This window comes from Aptenodytes patagonicus, chromosome 15 (genome assembly GCF_965638725.1).
Source record: "Aptenodytes patagonicus chromosome 15, bAptPat1.pri.cur, whole genome shotgun sequence".
NCBI lineage: Eukaryota > Metazoa > Chordata > Aves > Sphenisciformes > Spheniscidae > Aptenodytes > Aptenodytes patagonicus.
Window position 1 is genome coordinate 11,214,287 of NC_134963.1, and position 14,329 is coordinate 11,228,615.

The 14,329-nt window shown below is 43.2% G+C and overlaps 1 protein-coding gene across 2 annotated transcripts; it reads left to right on the forward strand.

Annotated features, from left to right (window-relative positions):
- Positions 1 to 425: 425 nt before the first annotated feature.
- SLC2A11 (solute carrier family 2 member 11) lies at positions 426 to 13,791 on the forward strand. Of its 2 annotated transcripts, XM_076353056.1 has the most exons (12): positions 426 to 464; positions 3,061 to 3,159; positions 3,733 to 3,893; positions 5,174 to 5,298; positions 6,029 to 6,158; positions 6,343 to 6,491; positions 8,086 to 8,273; positions 8,585 to 8,695; positions 9,180 to 9,281; positions 9,412 to 9,487; positions 10,445 to 10,572; positions 11,232 to 13,791. In XM_076353056.1, exons 1-12 carry the CDS (start codon positions 444 to 446, stop codon positions 11,430 to 11,432), a joined length of 1,491 nt encoding a protein of 496 aa, XP_076209171.1. In that variant the 5' UTR covers positions 426 to 443; the 3' UTR covers positions 11,433 to 13,791. The 2 variants fall into 2 exon arrangements, with proteins under 2 accessions (XP_076209171.1, XP_076209172.1); XM_076353057.1 differs by lacking the exon at positions 3,061 to 3,159 and having other exon boundaries at positions 428 to 464.
- Positions 13,792 to 14,329: the final 538 nt, after the last annotated feature.

The window sequence follows — 14,329 nt, forward strand, 5'->3', positions numbered from 1 at the left end:
AATAGTCTGGTTTGTCTTTCAGATCCTAGACTGGGTTCCAGGACAAATACAGTCAGAAAAAAAGCTGTAGTTTACTTCTGCTTTGATCACACTTAATCAGACAAGTGCTAACGGGCAACTGTGCCAGACGCTTTGAGAGGGAATTTATGCCATAAACCATACTGGTCGTCAAGAGGATTTAGGCAGCTCTGGATCTTGCAGAATCATTTCCCCAAACTGTCATCTACTTTCAAAAAAATTAATTGAACTGTCTTGCTAATGAACGTGCAGTCCCGTTTTGAGAATGTAAATCAGCTGGCAAAACACCTGCCAAGTCAAGTGTCTTATCCTAATGTAATGGGTGACTAAATACACATTCCTATGCTGGAGATTTAAATAATCCTTTGGAGCACTGCTGAGAGTACCAGAGAGTTTGGCAGACAGAGGAAAACCTACCAAAGAGGATGAACAAGCTGCAGAGACTGGTAAAAAACATCTATTTTACTATTATTGTTGACAGATCTTTTTTTTTAATTTGAATTTTTATAAGGCTGTGTAAGTACTATCAGGTTCTTGTAGAATAATTTGTCCAACTCATCACAGCCCTTGGGATAAAGCTGACGGACTAATGGCTCTCCTGGCAGCTGCACGCCACCACAGTGGCTGGGACAATAGTGCAGAAGCTGGGCGTTAAGGAAGGTTTGGGGAAGGTCACCCTGTAAATACAGCTCAGCTCTGAGCACAGAACTGTTTGGTGGCTCCTGAACGGAGAAGCAAACCATTTTCCCTTAGCTCATGGCCACAAAAGAGCTCTGTGATACAGGACCTGATAGGGGATGTACTCTATAATGAAAGCAGGGAAATGAGCAGGAGTGTTACATCCCTAGGCATTGTGATTAAAAAAGAAATGTACTATTCTAGGGCGAGGAAACCTCTTTCACTTGGAGAACTAGAATAACTGGGAAGAGCAGAGATATCAGGTGCACAATCCTTAGATCAGGTCTCAGTAACAAGACAGGGAAGTGGTGTAGCCAAGGAAAGTGCAAGTGAAACGTACCCGCTTCTAACTGGGACAGGAGAAAGCTCAGCCTCTTCTTGCTGCAGGATTGGAACAGTCTGGCTTCATTTCTGTCCTGGGACAACATCCTGTCTCAGGCTGGTATGGAAGTTATTTACTAGAAAAGACTTTGAGGAAAGGAAAAATCTAAGATTATTTGAATTTGTGATTTTAGAGCTATTGCGAGACTAGGCAAAACTTTTCTTTGGTAGATGGCTCTGTAAGAAGAAAATGAGGAGGTAGAGCAGAAAGAGCTCCCCAGTTTTGGGTTATCTAAGTTCTTCTCAGGGTCAATGGGGTCATATTCATGTAGCAAAACACAGTCTAGTCTGACATGCGCCACACTAGCTGGCAAGCAGTCAAGCCTGAGCATGGGCTCTTTATGTCACCCACAGAGCTGTCCCACTGAGAGGGGTTTGCAAGCATGGGGCTGGCAAAGGCCATCCTGGCCCTGGGCCACCCAGAATATTGTGCAGGAGGTGTCAGGCTAAAGGCCAGGGGCCCCCAGTAAGTTCAGAGTGGTCTTGAGACATGGGACAGTGCTCCCTATCCAAGGACACCATCAGGGCACAGCTTGCCAGTCGCAGGATCTCACATGCAGATGGGGAAACCAAAGGCACAGGCACAAAATAGGTGTTCACTGACAAGGATGGGGGGATGACACAGAGAGAGACCAACCAACAGGGTGGTGTGGCTGCAACGAGGAAGGGATGTTCGCTGATGGTGAGGTGAACGTGGAGACATGATGCTGCTGACACTCAGCTGTACTCCTCTACAGAAGCTGTAGGTCAATTTGAAGGCAGAGTCACACAGGAAAGGGTCCAGGCAAGAATGACCTGAGGCTTACAAACATGACAGAGGAGGAAAGATCAACAAAACTCTTTAGAAAGTTTCTACACAGCGTCCCTGGCTCACCACAGTTAGCCCCAGTGTTGTTCTGATGTGGGACACCCATTTATGCTATAACATTCAGGGCATCCTACTGCAAGGGGAAAAAAGATGCATGTTTTTTGCTCGCAAGCCTGCCAGTGAGCTCTCAGTTCCCATGCTGTGTCAGCCAGGACAGCTTGTTCTACACCCTTCAGAAAGGCAAGAGACCTCACTTTTATACCAACACCCTGATCCCATGGTGCTGCATGAAGCAGGCCCACTCACCTGCCCATGCTTCCGAAGGCATAGCAGCAGTGTTAGATGGCAATATAAGCAATGGGCAATACTGATGAAGAGATGACCTCGAGGAGACCAGAACACAGCACAGGACCCACTGTCTGCCACGTATTTCACCCATATCATAATACTGAAAATGTAGAAAATATTCTGGCTGAATACGCAATTATAGACTGCTAAATATGAGAATGTATAGGAACAACTGTTTAATGAGAAAGTTCAGGAGAGTGACATTGTCTGCTCTGTACAACATATGAAGCAGCTTAGGAAAGGCACTCTATTTTAAACTAAAATATGTGTCATTACCATGAAAAGGTAGAAGAAATAGCATGCCTATGAATCAGAAATGCACTGGATATAAATAGCCATGAGAAAATCCCCCATACCACAGAGAAGCTCTGTCCAATAGAGCTTAGCAAGAAATGAGACAGAAGTCATTAAACTTTGGCAATGCTTCTTGAATAATTCATCATGTGAGGACAGGGGTTTGTAATGAATTGAATTAATTGAAGCAATAACACCAGTCTCTACCAGTATTTACTGTTTTTGCAATGACTTTTTGTAAGCATACACATTAAATATTAAACCAAAGACACTTGCAGGCCTTTGCCCCAAAGCCGTCCCAAATTCTTTGTGAATGGCAATGAATTATTAATACTATTCTGCAGTAGAGGGAGATAGTTTAGTTTAAAAATCTGGGCTTTTTTTCTGTCTTTAGCACCTCCCATTTTACGACAACATTCGTAGCCTATTCTAATCTTCACTTCACACCACTCAAAGTGTGAATGGACCAAATGTCTGTTGAGCCATTTTATTCTGTGCAAGGAAGCCATCCATTTTCTATCCATCTTCTTCAGCTTCAGAGCAAGATCCTGATTCTGACAATATGTGCCGCTGGGATTGGAGGCACTTTCCAATATGGTTACAACATCTCCATCATCAATGCTCCAACTTCAGTAAGTACTGCTAGTCTGAGAGCCTCCTCCTGAGACAGACACTTCCTTAGTGTCCTCAGTCTGGCTATAAACAGTGGCCTGCCACTGAAAATATGCAGTCTGCTAATACTGAGGGTGAGAAGGGAAGGATGTGTTGTTCCCTCTGTATAATTCACATCTGAGGTACAGGACTTTGTTGTCAAGAGCCACCCTTGAGCAGGACCTAGTGTCACAAGAATTTATTCAAAAGCCTTGTTTCAACTGCTTTCACAAATCTAATTCTAAAATTTTTCTACTTGCATCCTTTGAAATTGACTTTTGCCCTTAAATTCAAAGTTGGACTCATGAAATACATTTTTAAATTATCCAAGATAGCTACATACAGATACAAACCAAGTACAACTTTTCAACAGCTACAGTTTTACACTCTTAACCCTCTGTTCAAAACATGTCTAAGAACTGGAGGCCATTTTCAACCAAAGGTTTGGAGGCATGAACACAGAATAAACAGATATATTAATAAGGAAGCCTCTACATTTCTCAGTGTCCTTCATCTGTATGTTGTGGTTATGCAGCACTGTCCTTCCCTCTCAGTACATCCAGACATTCATGAACGAAACCTGGCTGGAGCGCACCGGTGTTCCCCTTGAGAGCAACGTGATACTGCTGCTGTGGTCTTTCACTGTCTCTGCGTACCCTCTGGGAGGACTCACTGGGGCGGTTGTTGCTGGTCCCATGGCCATCATGTTGGGAAGGTAAGAGGGTGCTGGATTTTAATTTAAGCTTTGCAGCTTCCATTAGTCCAAGAGGAATTATGAGCCCTACAGCACAATACTCACTGTAGTTAAAAATCATGAAAACATGTTTTCTATCACAGATCAGTCTGCCATTATCATTCTGAGCTGGCAGGGAGAAACTACCTGATACAGCAGTATTTCATGTCTCAACACCCAACAGGGAACAGTTCTTTTCCCCATGTTACCTTCTCATCATATTCTGACCCAGCTGAAGTGCTACAAGGATTTCAGCTCAACTCCGTATCACAGTAACCACCTACATAATCACCATCATTTTTGTGCCCAGTTTTCTCCCATCCTTTTAAATAGGGAATCATGAGAGAACAGACCAAGGATTTTTCTTCAAAATGAACTGTGGGAATTGGTAGGAATGACGCTGGAAAAACTGCAAAGAGCAGTTGTTGCATCCCAGGTCCTCATGTCTCACAGGCTTTATCCATCTTTTTGACTGAAATATTTCAGGAGGTATCTGTTAAATCTTCACAGTTGCTTTTCTTCCCTGTGCTTGTGTCTCTGAAAAATATCTGTCTCTCCTCACCTATCTTTCATACACAGCCCTATCCCCAGTTCTCTTCAGAAAAAAAACTGTTAGTGTTACTAACATAAACTAATAGGAAGTTAGATTTTGCCTCCCTCTCTCTTGACCCCAAAATTTTCCTCTATGTGCTATCACTTTGGTTTGTTCCTCTTATATGATGAAGCAGGCACCATTAGGGTTTGGAGTGGGGCTGGGGGACCATCCCCCATGGCTCATTTGTTTCATAAGGATCATACTATTACATGAAAAATGCCTGTTTCAACAAGCATTTTCAGACCAAAACGCACATGACTTACTGAAGGAATACTCCTCTCCATTCAAACAGGAAACTGTGTGTGAGTGCAAGAGCCATGAATCTGGGTGAGGACCTCACGATGCCTTCAGTGTGTCTAAAGTCAGCACTGCAGGGACACCCTGTGGTCATGCTGGTAGTTGGAGATGACCCTAATTATATCAGCCATGCAGATTATCTGTAAATGCTGATTCCTGTTTTCATAACAAGACACCAAAACTGCTGATCTGCCATCTGCACACGGACACCTCATGTAGGGCTTTGGGTAACCAGGACGTTCTGTGGTGGAGCTGAGCAGCCCACCTGGAGCTTCCAGGCATGGCAGATTGTATCTGCCATGTGAAATGTTTTATCTGATAACTAAACCTGACACACATGTGCTCACAACTGTGTCTTTTCTTTCTGAAGGAAGATGTCCCTGCTGCTGAACAATGTCTTTGTGATCATAGCCGCAGTCTTGTCAGGATTCAGCCGAATGGCAAAATCCTTTGAAATGATTATGCTCAGCAGATTTTTTACTGGCGTGAATGCAGGTACGGCAACATGAGAAACTTAACAGTACAAACATAATAATAAGTATCAATTAGAAATAGAAGATATTTAAATAGGAATGATCCAAGACATTAAAACAATTTATCCTCTAGTCTGACCACACACATGTATATGAATGAGGAAGCTGTATATACAGATTTTACACTTTGCTTCTAAGGACTTTTTTTAAAGCATACACAAGCATTTTTTTGTGTGTAATGCACATGTGAGTATCTGTGTGCACTCTGTGCGCTGGGAGGGGAGCCCTGGGAGAAACTGAGCTGAAAATCGATCCCTATCTGCTTTTAAGAATGTTATCAGTCACTCATCAGCATGAGCACCAACATTAAAGTTATTATAGAAGTTCATCCCAGGAAATAATGATTAACACAAGTGACTTAAAATATGATCTTCCCCCCAAAATGGGGGACTAGAGTGCAGCATCACTTACAACCTTGGATTTGATGCTGAAAAGACCATAGGACTGAGGCACTGGCAGGTTTCAGTTTCATTATCCACTACTACTTATCAGTATGGAAATGTATGTTTAGCAGCATATACAATGAATAAGAGGGAGATTAAAGGTTTGGGTAAATAATAAGCACTGGTAGATCTGTCATGACATGGCCTGCAACAGAAGAGTCCATCTGGCAACCTTGAGAGGTGTCTGACTGCATTTGTCCTCGTCTCCTCTGTCTCAAGCTGAGGTCAGCATTTGTCTGCCTTGCCCAGGTGTAAGCATGAACATTCAGCCCATGTATCTGGCAGAAAGCGCCCCAAAGAAGCTCAGAGGAGCTGTGGCCTTGACTTCTGCATCGTTTACAGCCCTGGGGTTGGTGCTGGGGCAGGTTGTTGGACTCAGGTAATGTAGAGTGAGAAACCCAGTTTATACTTACTAAATCTCTTCTCCTTTTCTTTTCTTTTCTTTTTTTTCCCCTTTACCATCCCCCTCTTTTCTTTCTTTTCCACTGCCCATATGCAGCAGAGGGTGCTGGGCTCTTGCCAGGTTGTACTCTGCAAATTATGGTGGTTTTTTTTTTCTCTAGGGAGCTACTAGGAGGGGAGGAGAGCTGGCCATTCCTTTTAGCTAGCAATGTGGTGCCTGCCCTGATCCAGCTCACGGCTCTGCCTTGGTTCCCTGAAAGTCCCAGATACCTCTTGATTGACCGTGGAGATAAAGAATCCTGCATCTCTGGTGAGTTTAGGGTGACTGGCAGCCTCTCACTGAGCACGTGAGATCTACTGACTGGGCAGATAAACAGCAAGAGGTTGATTGCATATTCTTAACATACAGTCCAGCATGTTCAGTCCAAAGCAGATTGAAATGTAGACTTCTTTGCAACACAAATATTCTGCATGGTGACTCTACCAGCCTCCTTAAATGAATATAAAAGCTTCAAGCCCAATACCATGGCTATGTCACTAGTCTCATGGATAATGTTTTTCTAAACCAGAGGACTGTATTTGGTCTGTACAAAATGTGTGGTGCCATCAATGTTTGTAATTGCATTAGCTGCTGCAGCCTTAAATGCTGCCCAGGTGGTGGTTGGGTATGTATTTGTATGAACAACCACAGTAATGCTGAACACAGATGAATGTACGTTTTTTTGCATCCTGCTTTGGTGCACAGACTTGGGCCCTGACCTTTTGAGAATGGTGCCACAACTTTTACGTGTAGGAAGTGTCATATCAAGTTCCAAATATGATCACTTCCTCCTTCCAAGCTAAAGAATATTCTATAATCTTACATATTTTTGATCTATTAAGATAATTGAAAGGCATGTTCCTACAAAAGACTTTTCTGCTACAAAGGTAGGGTCAAAAGGTGGGACTTGGGTTCAGACACGGACCTGTTGGAGTGGGTCCAGAAGAGGGCCACGAAAATGATCAGGGGGATGGAACACCTCTCCTATGAGGACAGGCTGAGAGTGTTGGGGTTGTTCAGCCTAGAGAAGAGAAGGCTTTGGGGAGACCTTATTGCAGCCTATCAGTACTTAAAGGGGGCTTGTAAAAAAGATGGCGGCAAACTTTTTAGCAGGGCCTGTTGCGACAGGACAAGGGGGAATGGCTTTAAACTAAAGGGGGGTAGATTTAGACTAGATACAAGGAAGAAATTTTTTACGCTGAGGGTGGTGAAACACTGGCACAGGTTGCCCAGAGAGGTGGTGGATGCCCCATCCCTGGAAACATTCCAGGTCAGGTTGGACGGGGCTCTGAGCAACCTGATCTAGTTGAAAATGTCCCTGCTCATTGCAGGGGCATTGGACTAGATGACCTTTAGAGGTCCCTTCCAACCCAAACTATTCTATGATTCCATGATTCTATGTTTTGTAACTATGAAGTGAAATAAATTCTGGTTAAAGAACTCATGACTAAATCTGAAGCCAATTCATATTAAGAGATTTGCTTAGATTTGTAGCATACAAATCCCCATATACAGAGCAGCTGGAATTAGTTTCCAGGAAATATGTGCTGTGTACCAAGAACACCTTAATTGCCTGCATTTCCCAGGGAAGTCACTTGAGATCTGAGTCAGAAGCATGGCTGCTGAAATGGCACTGGTTGGAAATATTCTTTGTCAAACAATAGTGAGGGATTTGCACTCCCTTTCCCCCAAATCTTTCAAGTGGCTGCACCACAACTGGTCATCACTGTGAAGGTACCACCATGATCACAGACTATGTCCTACAGCTTTCTGCAGCCACCACTTGCTGCTCAGTCCTTCACCCTGCAGAGCAGGCAAACAGAAGGTAAAGTTCAGGGGATAAGAGGTTCCCTTTTCCTTGCAGCACTGCAGAAGCTCAGAGGCAACAGTGACCTCAGTGCAGAGCTGGAAGAGATGCTGGCTGAACAGGCTGCCGTTAAAGGTCAGAGAGCGAAGAACCCTTGGGAGCTGTTCCAAAATCCAGCTTTGAGGTGGCAGCTGATGAGTATCGTTGTGCTGAGCAGTGCCATGCAGCTCTGTGGGAATGATTCGGTAAGCAGCCTGGCAGCCACAGCTATCAGCGGCAGCACTGTATTGCCAGACACGGTGCAGGCTCTTGGGTTTAACATTCCTGCTGCAGGAGAAGAAGGAATAATGGTCTGCTCTGCCTGTGGAGATCTTCAAACTTCAGATGCTTGGTTTCCAAAGTACGCCTGTGCATTATGGCAAGATTCAGAAGGACACTGTCAAAATAGCCCCTATGACAGCACATTAGTCATTCTCTGCGTGGTCCTTCAGGAAAAACAATGGGATGTATTTTCAGACGTCTTCCTTTACTGCTTTCTCCTCTCTTCTCTCCCCAGATGTATTTTTACGCAGCTTATGTGTTCCAAGAGGCTGGAATTCCTCAGGACAAAATCCCATATGTTGTAATCGGCACGGGGAGCTGTGAACTGATCACGTCTGTCACTTGTGTGAGACTCTTAATGCACTCTGCTGACATGCAGACACTGTTGACAGTGAGGAGGCTGTTAATTACAAATTACAGATTTACATTGCCTTTCATGCTAAGGAAACCCTTTATGCACAGCAGTCAGGCAGTCTCTCAGCACTCATGTCCAGACAGGTTAATGCAGGAGTATTTTGTCAGACACTGCGTCGTTATCACTGTCTGAAATCTCTAAAAAGTGTAACTCTCTTGCTTCGTGTCAGTACGGATAGTGGCAGAGTTTAGGCTGCAGGTGGGACATTCTCATGTCCCCTGAACACCCTTCTTGCCTGACTCCTGCCAGACTCTTTCCTTTGACTTTTCTTTTTTTTGCTAAGAAGTGGACAACATCCTTAAAGTAGTTGTAGAGCAAACTAGGCACGGACTATTGAAATGGGAAGAGGGAACAGCCAGGAAATATAAACACAAGTTAAGTATCTTGCTTTATTACACTGTGTTACTTTGTGCAGAACATGATTATAGACTACGCTGGTCGGAGGCCACTGCTCCTGGGGGGATATATCTTCATGGCAGGATGGGCCATTGTCTTCATGGTCGCTCTGAGCCAGCAGGTAACAAACTTTACTTAATTATTTAAGTGGAATGGAGTTGGGCTTTGCCTTTTATATGACTGGGGTGTTTAGCGGTGCCAAATAAGTGTAAGTGCCCTCACTGGTTTTCCGTTGGTCTCTGTGGCTGTAGACTCAGATTAGCTGGATGCCTTATCTCAGCATGGCCTGCATTTTCGCCTATATCCTGAGCTTTGGAATCGGACCAGGTCAGTTCCCTCAGTGTTTTCACTGAAACTTTTGGGTGCTGCAGGGGCTTGGAGATGTGTGCAAGCAGCTTATGGAAACTCTCAGACCCTCTTTAGCCACAGCACACTCAAAGGAATGAAGCAATTTCTGCCAGTAGTTTTCAGCTGTTTCACAGGGGCTTGCATGCCCCTGGTAAGTCAGTGTTGTGCAGGGGCAGTCTGTGCTGTTCTCTGTGTCATTTCTCCTTACAGCCATCTTGTGATGGCACTTGGAGGTGATTCTTGTCTTAAATGGACAACAAGGTTTTGATTTGCTGCCCAATCCATTAGACCAGCATTTCTAATGCTTCACTTTAGAGATTGACGGCTACGTCATCTGATTATTTACTTGCAGATACCTGGAAGCACAATTTCCATATCTATTTGTTAGCCTACTAACATGGATTTTCTTGGCAGAATCCATTAGTTTCTGTGGTTGTGGGGGCAGTACACAGGCTGTGTGTGTGCAGATGTTTGCTCGGTGTGTGAGTAGATGTGAGGCTGTGTTCACCTACATGAGTTTGAAGGAAGGCAGGTAAGAAAAGAACCAAGCTGCCAGTGTCACATGCCACATGAGTTGGCAGAAATTTCTTGTCCTAATCTCTACAGTGCCAACAGGGTTGAACTAATTATAAGCCATTCTCACAGTTGGGTCCTAGTGAGAATAATGTGGATTACAAAACCTTTCCTGGCAGTTCATTCTAACATGAGAGAGTCTGAATAATTAGCCAGTCCTTAATATTTAACCTAAAACTTTCCCACTGCAGTTAATGTCTATTACCACTTGTTCTGGCATTGTTGACTAGTGAGAATAATTTACTGAATAATAATTTACTGTTCTCATATACTTCATGTCGGGTTTGCTTGTTAGTATGTGTTCTCTTGTTTTTAATACAATGACAACAGTATTATTAACTTTCTTGCCATTTCTTTTTCCAGCTGGTGTAACAGGAGTTCTGCCCACAGAGGTTTTTGATCAAATGTCCCGGCCAGCTGCTTACATGATCTGTGGCTCTCTGCTCTGGTTCAACCTATTTCTGGTTGGAACAGCCTTTCCATTCATTGTGGTGGGTTCCCAAGGCAAAGCAATCACCTGCAGCTCTTTAGTGTTTTATACAAGAAAGAGGCTCTGATAGTGACCATGAAAAGAGATGGGTCCTGGAATATCACAAGCTGCAGACACACAGCCAGATAGCACTGCCATGAAAAGTACCTTTATGAGGAAAGTGGTCAAAACTCCTCCAAACCAAACTTCCTCCATGTTGCCTACGGTGATTTCTGATGTGAGGCTGGAAGCAGATCAATTTGGGGCATGGATGACCGGTATTCCTCCTCTGTCCTCAGCTGAGAACAGCTGGGACTAGAGATGTGATGTAATTCCCCTTGGCCAGACACTGGCATCATTCCCTAAGGGGATTCCTGAAGCAAAAGGGAACAGAACTCCACAATATCCAATCCTGTCTTATTTCCTACTGTGGGTCCCCATTCTATACCATTATATATGTATAGAAAGACAGAAAAAGACATTTCGAGATACTCTTCTTGCTATGTCAAATCTCCCAAACTATGCTGGGGAGCTGTTGCATCCAGGCATGTGAGGCCCTCACCAGGACACCCAGAAATACTCCCCGGGTGAAGTTAGTCCATGCAGAAACAGGGATTAGTGGCCTGTTTGTCATCGTACAGAATGTCACCAACACTGTCTTGTTTTTTTCCTCCTCCTCAGAAAAGTCTAGCACATTTCTGCTACATCCCATTCCTTGTGGTCTGTGTCTGCACTGCACTCTATGTTGGGTTTTTCCTTCCTGAGACAAAGGGAAAGTCCTTCCTGGAAATCTCGGAGGAGTTCAAGAAACGGAACTTCAGAGCTCACACCCATGCGGTTTTTTATAAAGGCCCTGAAGAGATCAAATCCACCATGTTGTAGCAGAAGAAAGGACAATGGTATCTGGGAGAAATTCAGCAGTGGCTATGTTCTCTTGCAGGGACACAAAGAGAGAGGTAGGGTTAGGGACAATATATTACTCTTAGGTTCTTAAGTTCACCTTGAAAAGATATACTTGAACTGATAAATCCCAACAAAAGTTTAATAATCTGTTTTCAGTTTTTAGGGCTAAGTAACACATACATATTTTAGAAACCATATTAGAGAGTGACAGAATGATGTCTTATTCTCTTATCATCAAACACCACCATGCAATGCTTTAGCAAATTTCTTCTGAATTTCTTCTGTATTTCTCCTCCACCCAAACGGTAACTTCCATCTCAGAAGCCTTTCTTTTCCTTGCCCCTGAATCTGGGCTCTCTAACACAGAAATTAATACGATTAAGTTCTGTTTTCAGACACCAGATGAAATTCTCAGTACCTTGTCTTGGTGCTCCCGTTGTTTCTGTTATTAAGTGATTTCAAATAGACCCCTACTTGTTGAGCAATGGTGAGCAGTTAATTATTTTCAGCTATAAAAACATGTGACAGATGGATTAGGAAGAAAGCTTCTAGTACTTACTAAGTGGCTTATTATACAACTGACTTTTGGGCATTGTTTTGCAGACTATTTATTCTGGACTGGTTTTCTTCGTGGCTTGTTTGTTATCTTCCAGTCCTATGTTGTAAAGCACAAGTAATTCTCTAGTCCAGTTTATACTGCTCTCATGGACACTGCTAGTGCATCTTGTAGGGTTTTGCATCTGCACTCTGCTAAGGTTAGAGTGTGGTGAGGAGCTTTTACGGCAGCAGCTTATTTTGGATGTGGAGATTTAGATCACAGCAGAACATTCTCTGCAGCATGTTCTTGTTGTCTCCATAGAGCATATTGGAAAAGATCCAGATGTCACACTGATCCTTTTTAGTTAACCTGGTACAGAACAGGGCAACACTCCTCATTTAATATTGCCTTTCACAGGCATTGGGTTGACGGGTGAAGTTTCTTCCAGTTTCTTCTCAAAATCATAATCAAGCAATCTCTTTTCTTTTGGCTTTGTTTGTATGAAAGTCACAGCACTGCTGATGGTTGCAGCAAAGAACACGTACATTTTCAAAATAAGTAGTAAAAGTTTCTTTCAGTATATTTTTTAACTACATTTTTTAAAAAATACAGCATTTTTGAATTACAAGACTGTAAACATTTCCGGAGTGTATTACTGTCATGCTGGGCATGAGTGGAGCAGCAGATCTAATTCTCAGAAGAGGAGTCTGTGCAAGAACTATCTTTCACTACCTAAGGTTTATAATATAGGAAAAATAAAACTAAACTTCTGTTCATTTGTGGTTGCTGCTATTTTAGAAGTCATTCGTATACAGACATGGGCAAGAGCAGGTATCTCTGCTCTTGGGCAACATTGAGATTTTGAAATACGCAGGATTTTGAGACAAGACAATCAAGAGCAGAACTCCATGGAGCTGGGAACTGCAGAGATACTTTTCATTTCCATAGTTTGGAGAGAGCAGTGAGGGGCAGATGGAAAGAGTAAAACACACAGTCAAAGAAAAAAGTGCTGGTACCATCATGATGGTATCAAAATATTCTGTCGTTCCTTTGGTGAGGATCAGAGAAAGGACAGGCGACAGAAGTGAAGCAAAGAAAACAAGGCAGTAGAGAAGATGCAGGATAGGAAGCAGGGGATGGACTGAAGAGACTGCTTGGGCAGAGGGAGAGGCCTGGCACAAACTGCCAGGATGTACAGGTCAGAAAAGAATTGGTTAAAACTGGGAGAAATCCTCCAATGTCCAGAGGTCCTCACCTTGGCCACCTTTGTGGCTACTCCCATGAATCAGTATTGTTGTGCCTTTCCCCAGAGCCCTGGAAGGACGGAGGCTGTCTGCACCTGACAGTATGAAACACACCTGTTCAGAAATGATACACATTTACTTGACTTCCCGAGTTTCAGAGCCAGTCCTGCAAGTACATGTGTCAGAAAACACTAATTCCAACTTCCAGCATTTTTTCTGACTATGGCCTGAAATCAGGTGTCTTTAGACTGATTAAGCAAAGAAAAACAGTGGTTACATTTTAATTGTTCTAATTGGTTACATTTTAATTGAAGCATTTAACAAGTTGGTTAATTGTTACTGAATTAAAACACCTTCAATTGAAAAAATATATGACACTTGTTCAGGTCAATTTTCTTATCACGTGAAGTGTTAGGCACAAATACATCTTGAAAAGTGATCCTCAGAGACTTATAGTTCATTTTATTGTTTACAAATCAAATCACCATGCACTGTTGGATTGATTAATAACCATCAACACCAGAGAAAAATAGTTACTGCTGCTGTCCTCAGACAATGCTCCTCTGCACAAGTCACCTCTCACTTCCAACACAGCTCAGTCCCCATCTATCCAGTTGGGATTCTTCCAGACACCGAAGACACGAAGCATCCTAGCCTGGGGAACCACCAAGTGCAGCCACTCACCAGGAGAAGGAATTTCCCCCTAAGCTGTTTGAATAACTTGTAAAAGCCTTTTAACCGAACCATTGTGGAGACTGATAAAGAGGCCCTTTGAGAATTATGGATAAAAGTAAAGATGTAATTTATTTATTTTACAGTCAGGATTTACCTAGCATCTACCATATATTATAGGGACACAGACTTGTCAGGCAATGACCGTTACTTTTAAAGTGTCAACTGACCCCATAATTCAAGAGTTGAATGCACAGGCTTAGTCAGGCTTGGTCAAGTCAGGCTTCAGAAGGCTTTGCTGTATTGAGGCTCAAAGTAGCAGTCAGGAACTTTTCCTTTAAATGTGATAACTGATTACCCAACCTATGACTTGGGGAGTCCAAGCCAGTCCACTCTAGTTTGTGCCAGTCCCTGGACTTTGG

What these genes read in the sequence shown, in the direction of transcription:
- SLC2A11 (XM_076353056.1), top strand. Translation starts at nt 444, where the DNA reads ATGAACAAGCTGCAGAGACTG. An exon ending in TAAAGAATCCTGCATCTCTG is followed by an intron (nt 6,492 to 8,085) that starts GTGAGTTTAGGG and finishes TTTTCCTTGCAG; the next exon opens with CACTGCAGAAGCTCAGAGGC. An exon ending in TGATCACGTCTGTCACTTGT is followed by an intron (nt 8,696 to 9,179) that starts GTGAGACTCTTA and finishes TACTTTGTGCAG; the next exon opens with AACATGATTATAGACTACGC.